General features: G+C 43.6%; 1 protein-coding gene across 3 annotated transcripts in view; it reads right to left on the bottom strand.

Moving 5' to 3' along the window:
• Positions 1-450: 450 nt before the first annotated feature.
• The window catches only part of Pdss2 (decaprenyl diphosphate synthase subunit 2), a 322,043-nt gene continuing 297,718 nt past the window's right edge, over positions 451-24,775 (bottom strand). For all 3 annotated transcript variants that reach the window (XM_004660609.3, XM_045155171.1, XM_045155170.1), the window contains one exon: positions 451-1,317. In XM_004660609.3, coding sequence (XP_004660666.1) covers positions 1,159-1,317 — 159 coding nt within the window. In that variant the 3' untranslated portion in view covers positions 451-1,158. The remainder of the gene's footprint in view (positions 1,318-24,775) is intronic.

The raw sequence follows: 24,775 nt of genomic DNA, 5'->3' as shown, positions 1-24,775 counted from the left end.
GTGTTACATCTTCTCTTCACTGCACTCTGTACGCTGGATGGGGGAAAATTTTGGGGGGGAAGAAGTAAATGAAAATAACTTAGTGTTTGAGTGGAGTAGGCAATAAAACATGCTTGCTGTCTCTAGACAGGGCTATGATTACATAAGACATGAGGATGAAAGGTAGCTGAATCTCAACCGATTCCATTTATGCAGGTCAGCCTGCTTGTCGGTGGCAGTGTCACACAGCGTGTGCGCGACCCCATCTCCTGAGCACCACACGCCCGGTGTGTGATGCAGGTCTCTGCCAATGCTCGTTTCTTCTACAACTACATGTCTGTGGTTCAAGACCAAGTTTGACATTCTGATGTTACAAGTCTCACCAATGAATTCCCAAGTATACCCATTATATTCCTGAAAGCTGTAAAATTCAGAGGTGGTCTCTAAATCAAAATATTACAAAGGCATACATCTCATTTGAAATTTAAAAAGTTTAATTCTTTGAAATGGACTTAAAACTTGATATTGATCTTCAGTCAAGAAGGAAAACAATTACTAGTTTAACCAAGTTAATGGATGGTAACATTTAAATCTCCAACTTCAAGTTTTTGGCAACTTTTTAGCAATTTTAACCCCCCACCCTGTCCAAATCTTACGAAAATCACGCTGCCGAGGTTTTCACACTGTGCCACAAGTCCCGAGACATGCGCACAGGCCAGCAAGCAATGCACGTTCTGCTCACTCTGCGAGGACAAAGCGGACACCAGGCAGATAGGACAGTCCTCCCTGGCTGAGCCGCTCCCAGCTCGCTCTGTCCTCTCCAGGAAAACCACAGGCCACTGCCCTGGCGCCATCCTTGGCTGGGTCCAATCAATAAGGACTTCTTTCCTGTCCATTTGCTGAGGTCACAGAAGCGAATCTCATTAATTATTTCTGTTACTGCAGCCTCAAGTGTGCTGCTGGCGTGACAAAGTGAAAGATGCTTGACCTTTTTTTCTTCTCATTTTGTTTGTAGCACTTCCAGAAAGAAGGCTGGTATTTGTTTAGCAAAGGAAGGGAAAAATGTATATGATTTTAAAGTCTTTAAGACATTTAGATATCTCATCACAAAAGCTCTCCTGATCACCTCATTCTCTGGGGTTTTCAGCTAAAGAACAATAGCGTCTTTTAAATTTAGTGTCATGAAAATCTGGTCACAGCAAACACAATGTTTTCTAAAGCAGATCTGGCCTCTGAGGGAGGGAAGCTCTCCAGGGCTGCCAGGGCCTTGTTTCCATGGTAACGACACAGGTCAATAGCCGAAGTCACACCTTTGCCAGCTTTGATTGTTTCTCGCAACTGTTAAGAAAGAAATGTATAATATGTCAGTTTTTAGGCATATAGTAAGGACCATAATTAAACTGGGGGAGGGGGCATGAAGCAGGGGAGAAAGCGTGCAGATTCAATACTTCTGCTCCATTCTTTTGAGGAAGGAAAGAGGACATCGTTCCGGTGATCTCCAGGCACCACCTCCCTAAGGCTGCTTGAGTCTGCGCTCCACAGCAGTACAATAGGCTCCAATCAGGCTAATTACACCTTCTTCCCACACTCACCCCTTGATCTGCTGAAATGTGCTGTACTGGGATGGTGATAATGAAGGCCAGGGCAGTGATAGCTCCGGCATTTGGAATTCACCAGCCTGGTATTCTTGTGGGAGGAAGGCTCCAGTAACATCTTCCTCCAAACTTAAGTTATTTCTGTATTAAACTGTGTGTGCATGGATGTGTGGAGGTCAGAAGATACCCGAGAGGTGTCTGTGCTCTACCTTCTTTGTGGCAGGTTGTCTTATCGCTACAAACTACAAGTGGGTGTCAGACTACTTGGCTGCAAGCTTTGGATTCTGGCTCCACCTCCCATTGTCATAGACAATGTGCTGGGATCTAGATGCATGAGCTACATTGCCTCCAGCCACTGTAAACAAACTCCAGGTGCATGTGCCACTTTGTGCATCTGGCTCTAAGTGGGTACCTGGGTCCTTACGCTTTGCAGGCAAGCACCTTAAGTGCTAAACCATCTCTCCAGCCTCCTATTTCCTCATATATTTCAGGAAACTAGTTGTATTTCTCCGAGCTGGCTTACTGTCTTCCTTGAGGCTGTCCTCCCCCACCCCCAACAAGCTCCTCACATTCTACCTGGGTAGAATGTACTTGGCTAGGATGCCAGCCCTATGACGCTAGGTGACCTGCTTACTTTGGGCTTCCAGAATATCCTGTATACTTCTGGAGTACAGTACTATTGCACAGTGTTGCATTTTAATTTGCTTCTCACTTATGGACCTCTTCATGAGACTTTGAGCTACTTACTGCATAATGCATGAAACGTGAACAAAAGAAACATGGTGGCTTACTCCTCAAATTTTGCACTTAAGAAATCAGAGTTCCAGGGAAACCATGACTCAAGATCATAGATAGACAGTGACAAAGCTGAGATCAGAGGCCACATTTAAAAAACAATTTTGTTTTTGGTGGGGGCTGGAGAGATGGCTTAGCAGTTAAGGTGTTTGCCTGCAAAGCCAAAGGATCCCGGTTCAATTCTCCACTATCCACATAAATCACATTCACAAGGTGGTGCATGGATCTGGAGTTTGTTTGCCATAGCTGGAGGCCCTGGCGTGCCCATTCTCTCTGTCTCTCTCAAATAAATAAATAAAATATATTTTAATTTTGTTTTATTTATTTGAGAGTGACAGAGAAAGAGGGAGAGAGAGAGAATGAGAGGGAGAGGGAGAGAATGGGCATGCCACAGCCTCCAGCCACTGCAAACGAACTCTAGATGCATGCGCCCCCTTCTGCATCTGGCTAACGTGGGTCCTGGGGGATTGAACCTTGAACCGGCTTCACAGGCAAGCGCTTAACCACTAAACCATCTCTCCAGCCCTATTTAAAAAAAAAAAAAAAAAAAAGTTTGTTGGGTTGGAGAGATGGTTTAGTGGTTAAAGTGCTGGCCTGCAAAGCCAAAGGATCCAGGTTTGATTCCCCAGCACCCTCATAAGCCAGATGCACAAGGTTGTGTATGTGTCTGGAATTCAATTTCAGTGGATGGGGGCTTAGGTTGCCCATTTTCTCTCTCTGTCTCTCTTCCTCAAATAAATAAACAAATACATTCAAAAACAATTTTTTTTTTTCTTGAGGTAGGGCTTCACTCTAGCTCAGGCTGACCTGGAATTCACTATGTGGTCTCAGGGTGCCCTTGAACTCATGGTGACCCTCCTACCTCTGCCTCCTGAGTGCTGGGATTAAAGGCGTGTGCCACCACGCTCGGCCTCAATAATATTTTTATTAGCAGGTGGTGGTGCACACCTTTAATCCCAGTACTCGGGAGGCCAAGGTAGAAGGATCCCTGTGCGTACAAGGCCACCCTGAGACTACATAGTAAATTCCAGGTCAGCCTGAGTACAACAAAAAGAAAGAAAAAAAAATTATTTATTTATTTTTAAACAGGGAGAGGGAGGAGAGAGTATGGGTGCCTCAGGGCCTTTTGCTGTTGCAAAGAATTCCAGATGCATGAGCCACATTGTGCATATGGCTTTAAGTGGATATTGGGGAATTGAACCAAGTCTAGCAGGCTTTGCAAGAAAGTGCCTTTAACCCCTGCCCCAGAGGACATATTTTATTTTATGCTGGGATTAAAGGCATCTTATAGGCATGTACCACCATACCCAGCATTGAATTTTATACATAACAGATTATTTATTAATTAAATTAAATAAGTTTATTTATTATATTTATTAATATATATTAACATACACTAATATTGTAATAGATATGCATACTATAGATGTATACACATATAGTTTTTTTTTTCCCTTTGGTTTTTTGAGGTAGAGTCTTGGATTAGCCCAGGCTGACCTGAATTCACTGTGTAGTCTCAGGATGGCCTTGAACTCATGGCAATCCTCCTACCTCTGCCTCCCGAGTGCTGGGATTAAAGGCATATGCCATCATGTCCAGCTCTTTTTTTTTTTCTTTTTTTTCAGGTAAGGTCTCACTCTAGCCTAGGCTGACCTGGCATTAACTATGTAGTTTCAGGCTGGCCTCAAACTCAGCAATCCTCTTACCTCTGCCTCCCAAGTGCTAGGATTAAAGTCATGTGCCACCAAGCCCAGCATAAATATAAATAAATAAATAAATAAATAAATAAATAAATAAATAAATAATTATACACACACACACACACACACACACACACATATATATATATATATTTTTTTTCGAGGTAGGGTCTTTAGCTCAGGCTGACCTGGAATTCACTCTGCATTCTCAGGGTGGCCTTGAACTCATGGCGATCCTCCTACCTCTGCCTCCCAAGTACTGGGATTAAAGGCATGTGCCATCACACCCAGTTTACCAGCATATATTTTTAAAAATTATTTATTTAAGATGGATGTGGTGATATACATGTTTAATCCTAGCACTTGGGAGGCTAAGGTATGAGAATTTCCATGAGTTCATGAGTTAGAGGCCATCCAGATTGAGTTCCAGGTCAGCCTGGACTACAGTGAAACATTACTTCAAAAAACAAACAAACAAACAAAAAACCACCATTATATATTTATTGTGTGTGTGTATAGATGTGAGTGCCTTGGCACACATGTGGAGGTCAGAGGACAACTTCAAGGTATTATGTTCACCACTTTCTTGAGACAAAGTCTCTTGCCACTGCAAATGAACTGCCAGACTGAAAAACAAAAGTCAGACTAGCTGTCTCAAGAGCTTAGGATTCTTCTTAAAGGAGAATCAGGAGTAAAGTAGCTCTTGTTATAGTTTAGTTAGGACCAGAGCCTCAAAGAGAACCTGCCTTAGCAGAATTAGAACTTGTGGCTGATCCAGTGTCACCCAAGATGACAGCGGCCTGGGAGCAATTTCTTATCAACAGCCACAGTGCCCTCTGCTTCAAGCCTTCCCCAGACTGTATACCTGGGTGGGCTGTCCTCTTTGGGCCAGTCTTCTGAGTCTATGAACACACCTGGGTCATAAATGGGGGTCCATCATGTGTAGTTAGTCTCTCTCCCATTCTGGCAGCCTGACTGACCTATATGGTTCTTTCACCTGAATACTAGTGTGCAAGCCAGGCTGAGAGAGGGAAGGCTCTTGTTCCTTACCTGGGTATTTCTGTTTGTTTCTTACAGGTATTTTGTTTCCAGATGCTTTTTCATTTTGTTCTAGGTATGGCTTTCCTCTAACGTGTGTGTGCCTTGTGTGTAATACCTCTTGAGTCATTCCAAGCGTCTGAATTTCGGGTCCCTGCTTTGGTGCGTTCTCCCTCTGTTATCTTCCTTAAGCCCTGAGTCCTTCACTACCTGATCACTCACCTTCCCCTCTGTGAAGTATCCTCAAAGGTAGCTGGCCTGAGCTCCTAAGAAAGATAGGCAGGAGAACATGCCTCTATTTTCATGACCTGTAACCTCCCCATATCTAAATTAGACAAGCCAACCTTCTCCTATTCTACACTTCTACACTGGTACCTACAGGCATGCGGATATCTACACGAGTACATTAGGTGCTGAATTTACAAGAACTCATTGAGCACCACTATTTGTGGAGTAGAATGATCCTTTTCTGCTTTAGAGCTCAGGAACTAATTAAAAGGAAACAAAAGCAAGGTACTAATATATAGGATTGTAAGTCTTGGGTAGAAGGAGAGATAAATTTAACTGGAAGAGATTCCAGAAAGCCTTGTGGAGTGGGGTTTGAGGTAGGTCTTGTGCATGTTGAAAAGGGTCAGTGGCAGCTAGGGGATTATAGGGAAAAAGAACAGTTGAGTAAAGGCCCAGAGGAAACCAGCAAACAGTGTGCGCAGGAACCAAGGTGGCTCTGAACACCAGGCTACGGAATTCCTTCTTCTTTATATATTTATTTGGGAGAGAGACAGAGAAAGAGGGAGAGAATGGGCACGCCACAGGCTGGGGACACAGATCAGTGGGTAAAAGTGCTTGCTGTGAAAGCCTGCTCCCCTGAGTTTGGATCCTAGAAACTCAACAAATCCAGAAGCACTTGAGGGCAAAGCTGGAACCCAGGGTCTGACCCAGTCTCACCCACCATAGCTATGAACAATTCCACAGCAACAGCGCCCCCTGCAGCTTCCCCAATCTGACATCCCTAGGAATACTGGCCCCTCTTGAGCCACACCCATGAGTCCAAAAAAACCAATCAGGTCTCTCCTTCACTCATCTGTGCCTGCCCGAAAAGCCCATTCCAATAATCTATAAAAAGGCCTTCCATGAGGACAAGGGGGTCTTTGTTTCAGCCACTCATTTCTTCTCCTAACACCTGAACCTCGGAGTCCCTGTTCTAGCAAACGCTTCCCCCATCCCAGCTGGGTTAGGATTGGGGGAGGGGAAGGTCAACTTCTCCTCATGCTTGTGCAGCAAGAGCTCTCAGCCGCTGAATTCCCACCCCAGGCCTTGCTTGGCTTATTTGTGAGTGTGTGTGTGCCAGGCAGAGGACAACTCGATAACTCGATGTCAGTCCTCACGTTCCACCTCGCTTGAGGCATGGTCGCTTCTTCCTCACTGTTGCATTCAGCAGGCTGCCTGGCCAGAAAGCTTTCAGGAAATGCCCTCTCTGTCTCCCTTGTCCCTGTAGGCATGCTGGGGTTACACATGCTGCTGTTACTTAGGTCCTGGTACTCATGCTTGCATAGTGAGCCTTCATCCACTGAGCCATCTCCTCAGCCTACTTTGCTTTTTTTTTTGGGGGGGGGTCTTTCGAGGTAGGGTCTCACTCTGGCCCAGGCTGACCTGGAATTTACTATGTAATCTCAGGGTGGTCTCGAACTCATAGTGATCCTCTTACCTCTGCCTCCCGAGTGCTGGGATTAAAGGCGTGCGCCATCATGCTTGGCTTACTTTGCCTTTTTTTTGTTTGTTTTGCTTTGTTTTTCAAGGTAAGGTCTCACTCTAACCCAGGCTGACTTGGAATTCATTCTGTAGTCTCAGGGTGGCCTCAAACTCAGGGCAGTTCTCCTGCCTCTATCTCCCAAGTGCTGGGATTAAAGGCCATCACACCCAGCTACTTTGCCTTTTTGATTATTTGTATGTTTTAAAACAGTCTTTTAGTGCCTATTCCACTCCTGTATGTACGAGTACATACATTTGCATGTCTCCATCTCCTAACGGTTTTACTTCTGTCTGTGTGCTGGGCAGTGAGGCTTTAGGACTGTTTGTACGCTTCACCTGGGCTGCAACTGGCGTGCACTATGATTCTTCCCCACACAACTCCTCCACTTTCCTTCTCATTCCAACCTCCGTTCCTCTCTCTTCCTTAACTCCTCCTCTTTTACCTCATAACTACAACCTTTCATAGCTTTAACAACCTTTAAAATCTGTGCAGCCTGCTTGGTGTGGCAGTGCATGCCTTTAATCCTAGCACTTGGGAGGCAGAAGTAGGAGGATTGCTGTGAGCACAAGGCCAGCCTGAGACTTCATGGTGAATTCCAGGTCAGCCTGAACTAGAGCAAGACCCTACCTTGAAAACAAAACAAAATCTGAAGAGCCTAATAGTATTCCAACTTTCCCTCCAGATGCTTTCCCCACCTCAATTTAACATTAGTTTCTAGTCTCATCCACCTTTCCTTCCTCCCACTTCTAATCTTAGCAAGAGCTCAGATCCTCTTATATGCCACACCATCCTTGTTCATTTATCCTTTAACAGCTACTAAAGTCAAAGGGACCACTGTCACTAACTGACTAGTATGACATTTGCATAGTGAGCATATCCAGCAGCTCTTGTCACTTCTGCAGTTAATATTCTACTCTGGCAGCAATACATTGGCCTCATTAGTACCTTGAATTCATAAACTGAGGATGAGTCCTGAACTGTGTACCTAAGAATATACCTGGTTAAAAAATCCTACCCCTGGGCTGGGGAGACAGCTTAGCAGTTAAGCGCTTGCCTGTGAAGCCTAAGGACCCCGGTTTGAGGCTTGGTTCCTCAGGACCCACGTTAGCCAGATGCACAAGGGGGTGCATGCGTCTGGAGTTCGTTTGCAGTGGCTGGAGGCCCTGGTGCGCCCATTCTCTCTCTCTATGTCTCTCTATCCCTTTCTCTCTCTGTCTGTCGCTCTCAAATAAATAAACCAAAAAATTAAAAAAAAAAAATTCCTACCCCTGAGCTGGGCATGGTGGCGCACGCCGTTAATCCCAGCACTCAGGAGGCAAAGGTAGGAGGATCACCAGGAGTTCAAGGCCACTCTGAGACTACATAGTGAATTCTAGGTCAACCTGGGCTAGATTGAAATCCTACCTCAACAAACAAGCAAACAAACAAACAAGCCAAAATCCCAGCAATGAAAAGACTCCATATGCATAAATGCCAATATAGTAACAGAAAAGACATGAAAGCAGGGCAATATGCCTCCAAGAATGACTAATCCCACAGTAATAGCCTCCAGGGAGAATAACTTAGATGAAATCCAAGAGACAGAATGATTAGAAGTATGTCCAAAGAGGGCCAGAGAGATTGCTTAGTAGTTAAGGCACATGGATCCAGGTTCAATTCTCCAGGCCCCATGTAAGCCAGATGCACACAGTGGTGCATGTGTCTGGAGTTTGTTTGCAGTAGCTACAGGCCCTGGTATGCCCATTCTCTCTCTCTCCTTCTCTCTGCCTCTAAGAAATAAATAAAATAAGATAAATCTTTAAAAATATTAAAAAAAGAAATAAATATGTCCAAAGAAATCAAAGTTCTTCATAAACTCCTGAATGCATCCAAGAGAACACACACTCTCTCTCTCCCTCTCTCTCTCTCTCACTCTCACTTTCACCAGCTGCATGAAATAAGGATGGCAATACAAGGTGAGATTCAAGGAGGATTCAATAAAGAGAAATACTGAAGAAAAACCAAACTGAAATACTGAAAATGAAGCATACTAAGTCTAATATGAAACTCCATAGGGGGCTGGAGGAATGGCTTAGCGGTTAAGATACTTGCCTAAAAAGCCTCAGGACCCAGGTCTGATTCCCCAGTACCCATGTAAGCCAGATGTACCAAGTGGCACATGAACTTGGAGTTCATTTGCAGTGGCTAGAGATGTGTGGGAGGCGCGTATAGTTGGCTTGGAGACTGAGAAACTGCATAGTTGACTGGGGACAGGCTGGGACTCAGGAGTTCAGCCAGAAACATGATGGTTGGCCAAGGTAGTTATGAATCACTGCTTCTGTGATCAGCCTGCCCATTCTCTGTTCCCTCCTCAATACAAAGGGTTTTCAGTTACTGTTGAAAACATTTCAATTAGACAATCAGTCAGTTTAGGACACTTTCAATTATAGGTAGAGACAGCTCTAACATGTCCTGAATTCAGCCCTCAGCTGAGTTATTCACTTTCAAGGCTCCCAGCCTGGGGGGTGCTTTGCTGCTTGAAACTAAGCTTGCTATTGTCGTTGTTGTATATTTGAGTCCTGTAGAGTGAAGCTCATTTCCCTACTGGCCCTGTGATGGTCTCTTAGCCTAGGAACAGTTCTTTACTGCTTCCCAGGTTAGAACTGCCAGGTGATCTCACTGAGAGCAGAGGTCTCCCCTCCCATTTAAAGGGCACTATGGATAGATTAAATCTAAGAACTATGGGTATAAAAGGAGAAGCACTCCAGTCTAAAGGAATAGTAAATATTTCCAACAGGATCACAGAAGAAAATTTCCCAAAATTAAGGAAAGAGGTGCCAATCCAGACATAGGAGGCACTTATAACAACAAACACCAGATCACAAAAGAAGCTCCTGTGGATTATGGGCTGTGCCATCAGGCCTGACTGTAATGGATAATCTCATGCAGAAGATAGAACTTTTTTGATTTAATGAGGACAACATAGTGGGAGGTAAAGGTGTTCAGACTCTGAAAAAAAGGCTATGTCTTCTTGGTATTAGAACCCAAGAACTCTCTAGGCATGTTGGTATATGCCTATAATCCTAGCTCTCAGGAGGCTGAACCACAAGGATTGTGAGTTCTAGGTTAGCATTGGTTACATAGTGAGATCCTACTCAAAACAACAAAACAAAACATGGCAGGCACACCTAGGATCACAGCCTGAGCTATATGGGGAGGTCCTATCTCAAAAAAACAAAACAAAAAATCTAAACTGAGGGTTGTAAAGATGCCTCAGTGGTTAAGGCCTGCAACACTTAACAATCCTGGTTCAATTCCCCAGTACCCACAGAAAGCCAGATGCACAAAGTGGTGCATGCATCTGGAGTTTGTCTGCAGCGGCTGGAGGCCCTGGCAAGTTAGAATGTACCTTGAAAAAAAATTTCCTGATGCAGAATTCCAGCTAAATGATACTTACTGATCAAGGAACAGAGATCAATTTGTAGCTAAGCAGACATGCCTGATTTTTAAGATGTAATAAAACGGTACAAGATGTATAGTTTAATTTTTCATCTAAAAGCTGTCACCAACATTTATTTATTTATTTTTTTTTGAGGTAGGGTCTCACTCTAGCCCAGGCTGACCTGCAATTCACTATGTAGTCTCAGGGTGGCCTCACAGTGATCCTCCTACCTCTGCCTCCCGAGTGCTGGGATTAAAGGCGTGCCCCACCACGCCTGGCTTGTCACCAACATTTAATAGGCTGGACATTTAAGGTTAAGATTATGGAATTATATTAAATTTAGGATTAATTCCAAAAGAAGAGTAATCATTGCTTCATGGCTATCATGTATTCCAGTGGAAACATTTATGATTTATAAATATAGATTTTTCCATTTTCAATTTTAATATCATATTCTAAAATAGGAACTTAATTTTATAAATTGAAATTAAAAAAGCAAAACAGGCACTATGGAGATTTTTCGTGAACCTTGATGGACAATCAGCAAGCAGAACATGTCCTAGACTGCAGCACTGAGCCACTCTTGCCTGGAGCTCCTCTTGTTTAATGGCGGAATCAGGAAACAGTAGGCGCTGTAATCTCATGACAAATACTATGCTGGTATTTAATTAAAAAGAACACTTTGAGAGAAGAGCATGCATACCATGTGGCTGTTAGATGGTGCTGCAGGTTATCTGAGGAATACATAAACTATATGAGAATGAATTTGGGTTTCTAGGATTTCAGTTTAGTGTATCTTAGTGTTTATTGCTGTTGTTTTTTTTTTTTAAATAACTATATTTATTTACTTTAAAATACTTAAAAAAATCAATTTATTTTTATTATTTTGAGAGAGACAGAAAGAGAGACAGACAGACAGACACAGAGAGGATAGGCGCACCAGGGCCTTCAGCTGCTGCAAACAAACTCCAGACACATATGCTACCTTGTGCATCTGGCTTACATGGGCAGGCAAGTGCCTTAACCACTAAGCCATCTCCCCAGCCATACTATAAAATACTTTATTTGCAAAGAAAATAAGAGAGGAGAATATGGGCACACCAGGGCCTCCTGACACTGCAAATGAACTCCAGATGCATGCGCCATTTTGTGTACTTGGCTTTATGTTAGCAGTGAGGAGCTGAACCTGGGCCATCAGACTTTGCAAGCAACCATCTTTAATCACTAAGCAATATCTTCAGCTCCGTTTTTTTTTTTTTTTAAATTTTTACTTAAGAGAGAGAGAGAGAGAGAGAGAGAGAGAGAGAGAGGGAGGGAGGGAGGGAGGGAGGGGGAGGATGAATGGGTGTGCCAGGGCCTCTAGCCACTGCAAATGACTCCAGATGCATGCATCACCATGTACATCTGGCTTACATGGGTACTGGGGAATCAAACCTGGGTCCTTAGCTCTATAGGCAAGCACCTTAACCACTGGCATTTCTCCAGCCCCTGTCTTTTTTTCTTTTTTTTTTTGAGATAGGGTCTTATTCTAGCCCAGGATGTCCTGGAATTCACTCTGTAGTCTCAGGGTGGCCTCAAACTCATGGCAATTCTCCTACCTCTATGTCCTAAGTTAGGATTAAAGGCATGTGCCACCATACCCAGCAAACAATCTGTTCTCATACCAGGAGTCAAATCCAGGCCGCCTGGGTGAAAACCAGGAATCCTAAGTGCTAGACTATATGGGATTGTCTTGGTTTTTTGAGACAGTATTACGTAGCTGAGACTGGCCTTGAACTCTTGATCCTCCATCAAGTGATGCAATTACAGGTATGCACCACACCTGCTATGTTTTGGGGGAAAGGGGTGATGGTCCTTAATGTGTAGTTCAAGCTGGCTCTAAACTTGTGGTAGCATTCCTGCCTCTGCCTGCTGAGTACTGGGGTCACTTATCTTTCTTTCTTTTTCTTTTTAGGTTTTCTGTGGTAGGGTCTCACTCTAGCTCAGGTTGACCTGGAATTCACCATGTAGTCTCAGGGGGGCCTCGAACTCACAGTGATCCTCCTATCTCTACCTCCTGAGTGTTGGGATTAAAGGTGTGCATCACCACGCCCGGCCGATTTAGCTATTTCTAATTCCTCCGTATGTTCTAGTCTTTCATCTGCTTAGTGCTTGAGTACTGACAGCTGGGGCCACTGGCATCAAACTACCCGCCACCACCCATGTAACCAGAGCCTGCTGGCACATACTAGTGTGCATCTTGATGAGCTTAAAGTACAGTCATGACTTTATCAGCAAGTACCTCAAATGTCAGAAATCTCTGTCCATTTGGAATAGTGACAATGTGATACTCACCATGTCTTCTAGGTAGACTGCCTCAGACTGTGAGAAAGTACAGGAACCAGTGTACAGGGTGATGAGGTTACTCTCTGTGCCAACAGCGCACTCACATGCTGCGGTGTCTATGGGATGGTGTTACGGAGGGTGCATTGTTGATTTGGATACTTGCCTCCCTCAAGCAAAAACTTATATATTTTTTTATATTTAGTTTTATTTGTTTTTGAGACACATTCTCACTATGTAGCCCAGATTGGCCTTGGACTTTTGCCTTAGCCTCGTGAATGCTGGTGTTAAAAATACACACAACCATACTCAGCTGTGAGAACTTGTTAATTGGTTATTTCTATAAACCTTTCTTGAGGGATGGCTTAACGGTTAAGGCGTTTGCCTGCAAAAGCCAAAGGACTCAGGTTCGATTCCCCAGGACCCACATTAGCCAGATGCACAAGGGGGTACATGCATCTGGAGCTTGTTTGCAGTGGCTGGAGGCTCTGGCACACTCCTTCCCTCTTTCTTTCTCTCTCTCTCTCTTGCTCTCCCCCTTTCTCTCTGTCAAATAAATAAATAAATGTAAAAAAATTTAAAAAATTATGAAAAAAACTTTCTTAGGAAAGTAAAGAATGCTTTTCAACTTTCAAAAGGAATGTTAAATTAACACATTGCTCAGCAAACTATTCCATGTATCAAGCAATTTCATTTCTGAGATCAGTACTATGTTATTATTTATTTATGGGGGGGGGGAGAGAATGAATGAGAATGGGCATGCCAGGGCCTCCAGCCACTGCAAAAGAACTCTAGATGCATGCGCCACTTTGTGCATCTAGCTTTACATGGGAACTAGGAATTGAACCCGCATCATTAGGCTTTGTAGGCACGTGCCTTAGCCACTGATCAATCTCTCCAGCCTGGTACTATTATTTTATAAAATATATATTATAATAAAGTAATGGATACCATTTTTTTGGATGCTCATAAGACCAGAAATTACTGTGGTGGTTTGATTCAGGTGTCCCCCATAAATTTAGGTGTTCTGAATGCTAGGTTCCCAGCTGATGGAGATTTGGGAATAACACCTACTGGAGGTGGTGTATTGTTGGGGGAGGGCTTGTGGGTGTTATAGCCAGTTTCCCCATGCCAGTGTTTGGCATACTTTCCTGTTGCTATGGTACACCTTATGTTGGCCAGGGGGTGATGTCCACCCTCTGCTCAGGCCATCGTTTTCCCTGCCATGGTGGTGCTTCCCCTCGAGCCTGTAAGCCAAAATAAACCTCTTTTTCCCACAAGTTGCTCTTGGTCAGGTGATTTCTACCAGCAATGCAAACCTGACTGCAACACCTACTTTACAACTCCGTGTGTGTGTGTGTGTGTGTGTGTGTGTGTGTGTGTGTGTACACATTGCCTGGAGGCCAGAGCAGTGTCATTATGCAGGTGCACCTCTCCTTCCCCTATCCCCCCACCTTTTTTTTTTGTTTTGAGACAGGGTCTCTTATTGGCCTGTCACTTGCCAAGCAGGGATCTCCTATCTCTGCCTCCCTGGAACAGGATTACAACACTATGTCACCAAACTAGCTTTTAAAAATGTGGGTTCTGGAGCTCACACAGGTCTTCATGCTTGCGAGGTAAGCACTTTACAGACTGAGTGATGTCCCCTGCCCACGACTCCTTTTTGCAGTATATGTTTATAGCACCTTGACTTGAAGTGGCATGGTGGAAAAGAACCCACATTACATTATAGAGTCAGCAGATAAGGTAGAATCTTGACTGTGACATCATTATACGAACATTGTTAGGTTCCTTGAGGGAACTCAGAGAATCTGATGGACCCATCCAATAAAGCTGTTTAGTGTGCCTTAGACAGTGAACATGATGAAAATCATGTGTATAGTACCACGTTTCTTTTCTTTCCTGTTTTTCTTTTTTGTTGGGGGGGGGCACTTTTTGAGGGCTCAGGCTGACCTGGAATTCACTATGTAATCTCAGGGTGGCCTTGAACTCCTACCTCTCCCTCCTGAATGCTGGGATTAAAGGCGTGTGCCACCACGCCCAGCAGTAGCACATTCCTTGGAAAAAGCACAGAACACAGAAATGGCTAAATAGCTGTACCCAAATGTTGTGAGGAATGAATCAAAGATACTTCTCTTTTTCTGTTTTCTAAAAAAAATATTTATGAGCTGGGCATGGTGGCTCACACTTTTAATCCCAGCACTTGGGAGGAACAGGTAGGAGAATCACCATTAGTTCAAAGCTACCCTGAGACTACATAGTAAATTCCAGGTCAGCTTGAGCTAGAGTGAGACCCTACCTCAAAAAACCAAAAAGAGCTGGGTGTGGTGACGCACACCTTTCATCCCAGCACTCAGGAGGCAGAGGTAGGAGGATCGCCGTGAGTTTGAAGCCACCCTGAGACTCCATAGTGAATTTCAGGTCAGCCTGGGCTAGACTGAAACCCTACCTCAAAAAACCAAAAACAAACAACCAAAAAAAAAAAAAAAAACAACCCAAAAAGAAAAAAACCTTAAGCAGGTATTTATTTATTTATTTATTTGAGAGAGAGAAGCAGACACAGAGAGAGAGGGGGTATGGGCATGCCAGGTCTTCTTGCCACTGAAAATAAACTCCACATACATGTGCCAACTTGTGCATCTGGCTTTACATAGATACTAGGGAATCAAACCAGGGCTATCAGGCTGTCGGGCTGCCTTTGACCTCTGAGGCATCTCTCCAGCCCTGGGTTTTTTTTTTTTTTTTTTGTGGTGGGAATCTCACTCTAGCCCAGGCTGACCTGGAATTCATTGTGTAGTCTCATGGTGACCTCCAACTCACCGTGATTCTCTTACCTCTGCCTCCTGAGTTCTGGGATTAAAGGTGTGCACCACCACACCCGGCTTTTTTTTTTCTTTCTTTTTTGAGGCAGGGTCTCCATCTAACCCAGACTGATCTGGAACTTACTCTGTAACGCAGGGTAGTCTTGAACTCAGTGATTCTCCTACCTCAGCTTTCTCAGTGCTGGGATTAAAGGCATGTACCAACATGCCCAGCTATTATGCTAATATCAATAGGCAAGACTTTAGGCCAGGCAGTGAAGGAACACAGGGATGGGGTCGGGTCTACTAAAATCCAATCCCTACTTAAAATCATATACATCACTCAACTCGGAAAGTTGAGGGGACCCAGTTCCCTTGTTGTTACAGGAAAGATATCAAGCACATTAGCAGGGATCAATACTCTGTCTGATGTGGTAAGTGCGAGACCAAGCATCCTCACAGACATTGTGCAGGAAACATGGGAGGATGGCTTTAGACACATCAATTAAACACATTACTGCTTTCTCATGGACCAAATACTTGACATTTGAAAAATCCTTAATTTTGCACAAAGCAGACTGTATGAACTTAGGACTAAAAACCCAGGCACCGACAGAGACTTCTAACATACGAAAGCCCCGTTCAGCAACTCCACAAGCGCTGCCTTTCTTCTCTCTCCAAGGACATGCTTTAGAAAACCCATTCCTCTCCACTACTTTTTTTTTTTAAATTATTTATTTATTTATTTATTTGAGAGCGTCAGACAGAGAGAGAAAGACAGATAGAGGGAGAGAGAGAGAATGGGCGCGCCAGGGCTTCCAGCCTCTGCAAATGAACTCCAGACGCGTGCGCCCCCTTGTGCATCTGGTTAACGTGGGACCTGGGGAACTGAGCCTCGAACCGGGGTCCTTAGGCTTCACAGGCAAGCGCTTCACCGCTAAGCCATCTCTCCAGCCCCTCTCCACTACTTTTTAAGATGAGGAAAGAGTACTCCCTTCTGCACAGGCTCTTCTGTGGGACCAGAGGCTCCACCCTCCTCATAAAGACAGGCTTTCCCTGTGCACAGGTGGCTCCTGGTACCACAAGCTGGGAGCAGTAACTGAACCCGGCTACCCCACTGCCAAGCAGCACATCCTTCACCACAGAACCAGCCTGCGGGGCATTCTCATTTCTCTTTCCAGACTTCACATGATCACCCCAACTGGATCTTTGTTTCAATCCAGGAGGTGTGAGGCTTTGAGGACATACAACCTTTTGGTTACAAATAAGTCAGAGGAAGCTGGGCATAGTGACGCACGCCTTTAATCTCAGCACCTGGGAGACAGGTAGGAGGATCGCCATGAGTTTGAGGCCAGCCTGAACTACAGTGAGTCCCTACCGCGAAAACAAAAAACAAACAACAACAACAGCAAAAGTAAGAGGAACAAAAGAAGAATCAAACACATGGGGTATTTGGTTATTCATCCATCCATTCATCTAAGTCATTCAACAAAGAACCTACTATGTGCCAGGCTATAAGGCCTCTACTGATAAGTGTTAAATATTCAGATGTACAAGTCAGGCATGGTGGCATATGCATGTAATCCCAGCACTTAGGAGATAGAGGTAAGAGAACCAGAAATTCAGGGTCATCTTCCTAGCAAGTTAGAGGCCAGACTGAGCTAACTCTTACCTCAAAAAATAATAATTTATCATCATTAACAATACAAAACAAGCTGAGTATGGTGGCATGCCTTTAACCCCAGAACCCAAAAGGCTAAGTAAGTAGGAGCATTGTTCTGAATTCAAGGCCAGCCTAGTGTTAGAGTTTCAGGTCAGCCTGGACTAAAGGGAGAGCCTGTCCCCAAACAACAGCAACAAAACAACAAACAAGGGCTGGAGAGATGGTTTAGCGGTCAAGGCATTTGCCTGCAAAGCCAAAGGATCCAAGTTTGATTCTACAGGACCCACATAAGCCAGATGCACAAGGGGGCGTATGTATCTGGAATTTGTCTGCAGTGGCTGGAGGCCCTGTCACACCCATTCTCTCTCTCAAATAAATAAATGAAATGTGTATATAAAGAAAATCACTGCTCTTGTCTGGAAAGAGTATAAAAAAATCTGGGCATGGTGGCACATGTCTTTAATCCCAGAACCTGGAGGCAGAGGTAAGAGGACTAGCATGAGTTTGAGGCCAGCCTGAGACTAGACAGTGACTTCCAGGTCAGCCTGGGCTAGAGTGAGACCCTACCTTGAAAAACAAAAACAAAACAAAACAACAAATAAAAAGCCATTATAAAGCAAATGTCAATAGCAAGGAATATTTGAAGAAAATCAAAAGCTTTAGCACTGCTTATATTCAAATAGTATCAATATAATCTGGGTTAATATCTGAGACTGCAGCATACTTTATAGCATCAAAGAAGTTTATCACTAAAATAATTTAATAACATTATTCATGACCCACACAGGACAATAAATGATCAGATCATTAAGCCTGTCTATGCCAATGAGGTGTGAGCAGATGCTGACATCTGAGAACAGGAATCTAATTTTAAAATAATGTTACAAAATTAGAGGACAGGCATGATGGCACATGCCTTTAATCTTTCAGCACTTGGGAAGCAGAGGTAGAAGGATCGCTGTGAGTTTGAGGCCAGCTTGAGATGACATAGTGAATTCCAGGCCAGCCGGGGCTAGAGCAAGAACCGATCTTGAAAAACCAAAAAGAAAAAAAAAATATATTAGAGAACAGGGGGACTGTAAGATGGATCAGAGGTTAAAGGCACTTGCTTACAATGTCTGACAACCAGGGTTCAATTTTCCTAGTATCCATGTAAAGCCAGATGCACAAAGTAGCCCATGCATCTGGAGTTAGTTTGAAGCAGCAGGAAGCCCTGGCTGTCTCTCTCTCCCACAATTAAGAAAAAAAAAAAAGTATGCTGGAAGGATGGAGTAGTGGTTAAAGCATTTGCCTGCAAAGCCAAAGGAGCCAGGTTCGATTCCCCAGCCAGATGCACACATCTACAGTTTGTTTGCAGTGGCTGGAGGCCCTGGTGCACCCATTTCTCTCTCTCTCTTCCTCTTTCTCTGTGAAAGAAAGAAAGAAAGAAAGAAAGAAAGAAAGAAAGAAAGATAGAAAGAAAGGGAGAAATTAGAGCATAGATCATCAAAGCAAGATGACAGTTACTGAGCCAGGTGAAATAGTACACACCTTAATTTGTGATGTCAGAACACAGAGGCAGAGGCAGGAGGATCTCCAGTTCCAGTCCAGCTTGCATTTCATATAGCACTCATAACCAGTATGGACTAGAGAGCAAGTAAAATAATCAGTATCTTGAAGCAGAGCTGTGCATTACAAGCCTTCTGAACATTCACTCCTCCCCCATCAAGCTAGTTTTTCCTTTCAGTGTGAGTGACTATCATCTTTTTTGTTTGTTTGTTTGTTGTTTTTGAGGTAGGATCTCATTCTAGCCCAGGCTGACCTGGAATCCACTATATACTATGTAGTCTTAGGCTGGCCTTGAACTCACTTAGATACTCCTACCTCTGCCCCCAAGTGCTGCGGTTTAAAGGCATGTGCCACGCCATACCTGGCTAGATTAAAAAAAAAACCAGTATTTTATTTATTTATTTATGTCGGGGAGGGGGGAGAGGGAGGAAGGGAGAGAGAGGAGGGAGGGAAACAGAGAGAAAGTAGAAACAGAATGGGTGTACCAGAGCCTGTAGTCACTGCAAATGAGCAAATGAACTCCAGATGCTTGTACCACCTTGTACATCTGGTTTACATGGACATTGGGGAATTGAACCTGGGTCCTAAGGTTTCACAGGCAAATGCCTTAACCGCTAAGCCATTTCTCCAACCCTAAAACTTGTTTTTGATAAAAAACTTCACATGATACAAAAGCTTTTATGTTTGCTATGAGCAGAAATTGATCAATGATTACTTTTCTATCAACAATGGCAGCTTGAAAGAGATCTGAAACTAAAGCAATTGGAAAAAGAAACTGACTTAAATAAATGGCTATGAAAAACAGATTAACGAAAATCTTTTCCATTAGGGATGCTGGAAGAAAAAACACTACTCTGAAATATGACTGTCAAAAGAAAAATAACTTTATTGTGATTTTTCTTTATGGTTTTTCAAATTTTTTAAAAAAATATTTATTATTTATTTGAGAGAAAGAGGGATAGACACACACACACACAGAGGGGGGGGGGGAAGAATGGGTGCACCAGGGCCTCCAGCCATTGCAAATGAACTCCAGACACATGTGCCACCTTGTGCATCTGGCTTACGTGGGTCCTGGGGAATCAAACTGAGGTCCTTTGGCTTTGCAGGTACATGCTTTAACCACTAAGCCATCTCTCCAGCCCGGTTTATTTGATTTTTTTTTTTTTTAATCTTTCGAGTGACACACACAGAGTGAAAGACAGATAGAGGGAGAGAGAGAGAATGGGCACGCCAGGGCTTCTGGCCACTGCAAGTGAACTCCAGATGCGTGCGCCCTCTTGTGCATCTGGCTAACATGGGACCTGGGGAATAGAGCCTCGAACCGGGGTCCTTAGGCTTCACAGGCAAGCGCTTAACCACTAAGCCATCTCTCCAGCCCTTATTTGATTTTTTGAGGTAGGGTCTTGCTTTAGCCCAGGCTGACCTCGAACTCAGGGTGGCCTCAAACTCATGTTGATCCTCCTATCTTGGCCTCCCAAGTGCTGGGATTAAAGGTGTGCATCAACGTGCCTGGCTTTATTGTGATTTTTATTTCTTTTTTCTTCCTTTCCTTTCCTTTCCTTTCCTTTCCTTTCCTTTCCTTTCCTTTCCTTTCCTTTCCTTTCCTTTCCTTTCCTTTCCTTTCCTTTCCTTTCCCTTTCCCTTTCCCTTTCCCTTTCCCTTTCCCTTTCCCTTTCCCTTTCTTCCTTTCTTCCTTTCTTCCTTTCTTCTTCCTTTCTTCCTTTCCTTTCTTCCTTTCTTCCTTTCTTTCTTCTTTCTTCCTCCCTCCCTCCCTCCTTTCTTTCTTTCTTTCTTTGGTTTTTTGAGGTAGGGTCTCACTCTGGCCCAGGCTGACCTGGACTTCACTATATAGTCTCAGGGTGGCCTCGAACTCAGATGATCCTCCTCCCTCTGCCTCCCGAGTACTGGGATTAAAGGCATGCGCCACCACGCCTTACCTTTATTGTGATTTTTAAGGGATGTAGGAGGAGAATTCTAACCTTTCTGAAGGTAGTTTTTTGTTGTTGTTGTTCATTTTTATTTATTTATTTGAGAGTGGTAACAGAGAGAAAGAGAGAGAGAGAGATAAAGAAAGAGAGAATGAATATGGATGTGCCAGGGCCTCCAGCCACTGCAAATGAACTCCAGACGCATGCGCCCCCTTGTGCACCTGGCTAACATGGGTCCTGGGGAATCGAGCTTCAAACCGGGGTCCTTAGACTTCACAGGCAAGTGCTTAACTGCTAAACCATCTCTCCAGCCCTCTCAAGGTAGTTATGGCCTGCCTCCAGTGCCTCTGCAGGGAGGCCATGAGAGTCACATGCATAAGTTGCATAGAACACCAGCTTTCCATTTTCCTTACTTTCCTCTAGCCTTTTCATTGTCTTTTGAGTCCCAGCACTAGAATTCTCTTACATCTTTTACCTGGGTGGTGACTAAAGCCTATAATCCCAGTACCTCAGAAGGCTGAGGCAGGAGAATTGTCATGGGTTAATGGCCAGCCCTGGCTACATAGTGAGTCCCAGGTTATCCCAGGCTATAGAGTGAGATCCTAACTTATATTTTTATTTATTTGAGAGAGGGGGAGAGCGAGAGAGAGAGAGAGAGAGAGAGTGTGTGAGTATGGGTGTGCCAGGGCCTCCTGTCACTGCAAATGAACTCCAGACACATGTACCACTTTGTGTATCTGTCTTACATGTGTAATGGGGAATTGAACCCAGGCCATCATGCTTTGCAAGCAAGTGCCTGTAACTACTGAGCTATTTCTCCAGCCCCAAGACTAATTTAAAACAAAACAAGCCAGAGCATGCCTTTAATCCTAGCACTCTGGAGGCTGAGGTAGGAGGATCACTAAGAGTTTGAGATCAGCCTAAGACTACATAGTGAATTCCAAGTCAGCCTTTGTTAGAGCAAGACCCTACCTTAAAAAAACAACACAACACTAAAAAATACCCCAAAACAACAACAGCAATAAAACACCTAAACAAGCAAGTTATATCTCCCAAATGTGCATTTCTTTCTATTGGCACAGAGGTAAGCAATTCTTCAGAGTACCTAGAATTAAATTCTGATTACCTCACTAAAAACAGGATTTCAGATCATTTATTTTTCAGTTTTCACCAGTATTGGTCATAATCTAAAAAAATTCCAGTACAAATCAGTCTGTAATTATAAAATGGAAATTTTCAAAGAGCATAATGGCAGTTGTGGTGGTGCACACCTTTAATCCCAGCACTCTGCTGTGAGTTTGAGACCACCCTGGCAATACAGTGAGTCCCAGGTCAGCCTGGGCTAGAGTGAGAATTTTTTAACTTGTATGCTCTTTCCTAGTTTACATTGAGTATGTAAAGTTTTACATAGTCACACCCTTGTCATAATGGTTTTTGCATTTGGAGTATTTTTCTTTGAATTTTGCTACAGATATCTTATCTACTTATACACAAATCATTTGAGGGGAAGGTCAATGTTTCTATACAATTTCCATAATTATCTCTAATTAAAACAGAGACAGCTTTAGGAGGCTTGAAGAAATGAGAGATTTTGTGCCTATGGTGATGTTGTATGAAATATTTTACCAAAGAAGTTAATATAAAGTGCCAGGACAGGAGAGGCAGCATCTGCCCAAGAAATGGGCAGAGAGAGGAGAAAGCACAGCAACATCAGGTTAAAAAAACCCAAAAAACAAAAAAACTGCCAAGGGGCTGGAGAGATGGCTTAGCAGTTAAGGTGCTTGTCTGCAAAGTCAAAGGACCTTTGTTCAATTCCCCAGTACCCACATAAGCCAAATGCACAGGGTAGTGTATGTGTCTGGAGTTTGTTTACAGTGGCTGGTGGCCCTGGAGTGCCCATTCTCTCTCTCAAAAAACTGTGCTAAGGTGAAAAACTCTCAGAGCCATTAGCCAGGGTCAGTCATGGGAAAGCATACTACAAAAATGGTCTTCCACAAACAAACAAACAAATAAATAAAGAACTCTGGCTTTGTCTATAAAGAAAGAACAATAGCATTTACAATTTTCTATAGTCAAAGTTCAGAACAGGAGGATTTGGAAGTCACATAGCAACACAGTTGAAGCATCTACAAACAACAACAACAAAAAAGAAATGGCTAAGCTAGCAAAGTAAACCTTGGAAAGGAGAATCAGTATATAAGAGGAAAGTTCTTCTTGCTTTTCAAAGGAAGTGATGAAATGAAATTATATGAATGCAAATGTTAGAGGACATCTTTGCTGGCGGAAAACTGAAAATTATACCAAATATACAAATATACTAGGCCTTCTGGTCCAAGAGCAGCAGTTTCTGGGTCTGATGCCTGAGAGGGCATCCTGGAACCCTGAACCAATTCTAGGAGAGTACGAGTCCAAAATATCATCCTAGCTGGGCATGGTGGCACACGCCTTAAATCCCTGCACTTGAGAGGCAGAGGTAGGAGGATCACTGTGAACTCGAAGCCAGCCTGAGACTACATAGTGAGTTCCAGATCAGCCTGGGCTAGAGTGAGACTGTGCCTCAAAAAACAAACAAAAATCTCCTACATTTAATTGGGTGCTAGATGCCTAAGGAATTTATATCTGGGGCTGGGGAGATGGCTCACAGAGCTTGCTGTGCACGTATGGGAGCTTTGATTCCTCAGCACCCACATAAGTAGCTGGGTATAGACACGCACTCAGTCCAAAATGGGGACATGAGAATCACTAGGGTCTGCTGACCAAAAAAAAACCCAACCAACAAACCAAACAAACAAAAACATCAGCTCTGGGTTGAAATGAGAGACTTTAGCTCAAGGATGAGCAAAAACAGGACATCCACCATTCTCCTCCACAGGGCATGTGCAGCCCTCCCCACAACACCACACAAACTGTACACACACACACACACACACACACACACACACACACACACAAACAAACAAACAAAACAAAATAATCACCATCTGTAGGATCTTTACTAAGTACTTAATATGTTCAGAATGAATCTCCCAAAACTGAAACAGCTCACTTTTCTATACTGAATAGTGGGTCAAATGATATGAAATGCCAAGTACATGTTTTATGCCCATGCCTCTGTATACCTCTTAGTCTCTGCATCAGAATGAACATGTAGGTCAAAGCCCATTTCAGGCACAGTCTTAGGCACTTGGGAAACAATTAATGGAAGGTAGACTCCACAGTGTTGCTGTTGCAGGGTCTGGTTTTGACTAAGTGAATTCCTTCAGTGTCTACATATATGAAGCAATGAATGAAAAGAAGTTTTAAAATATCTTATTTTTATTTATTTGACAGAGAAAGAGGGAGAGGGAAAGGGAGAGGGAGAGGGAGAGAGAAAACAGGCACACCAGAGCCTCCAGCCACTGCAAACGAACTCCAGACACATGTGCCCCCTTGTGCATCTGGCTAACGTGAGTCCTGGAGAATTGAACCTGGGTCCTTTGGCTTTGCAGGCAAATGCCTTAACCACTAAGCTATCCCTCCAGCCCTTGAAAAGAAATTTTGAACAAGTCTATGTCTCTATGATAAGAGATATTTAAACAAGCCATTTTGAAAATGTTAAAAAACTAAAGTTGTAGAAAGTCAAACCATAGGTGCCATGTTTTGCCTGAAGTGGTAAAAATACCATCTGCTGCAGTCTTTGAGCAGCATGCTTATTTCAAGTAGCAGTAGGCTCAACTACAGGCATACGCTCATCTCCAGCTGGGGAAAATACACAGACGTTTGTAGATGTTTTTCTAAGCAAGAGTCAATATACCCGTTTTCTTTAAGACATATATATTAGTTGCCATAGCAAAGCAAGCATGAATGTGGGCTGAGAGGCTTCTCCACACTTCCCAGTGCATACCCAAGCATTCCTGCAAGTCAATAGGTGGCACTCTTTCCTCTAACACTGAGACAAATCAGCAGCGCTTAACCTTGGGCTAGAAGTCAGAGATAACAGCCAGGGACACAGACCTGGTATTACATTGAACATTCTCACTGCACTGTGCCCAAGTGCAAAATTTAGCACCAGCTTTGGGGCACAATTCACTCCTGGTAAGTACATATTTTCTTACAAAAAGAAAAAAAAAACTTTCTTGGCTGTCTTAACCAGGCAAGGACTATGCTCTTTGTTTTTATATATGATACTCTAAAACTGCCTTACAGAGTTAAACAGCCTTCATTCTTGCCCACTTGACAGATGGATGGGCTTC

The sequence above is a fragment of the Jaculus jaculus genome, chromosome 7 (genome assembly GCF_020740685.1).
Source record: "Jaculus jaculus isolate mJacJac1 chromosome 7, mJacJac1.mat.Y.cur, whole genome shotgun sequence".
In the NCBI taxonomy this organism is placed as follows: Eukaryota; Metazoa; Chordata; class Mammalia; order Rodentia; family Dipodidae; genus Jaculus; species Jaculus jaculus.
Note: the sequence above shows the minus strand (reverse complement) of the source record. Positions and strands in the feature narration are given on the sequence as shown.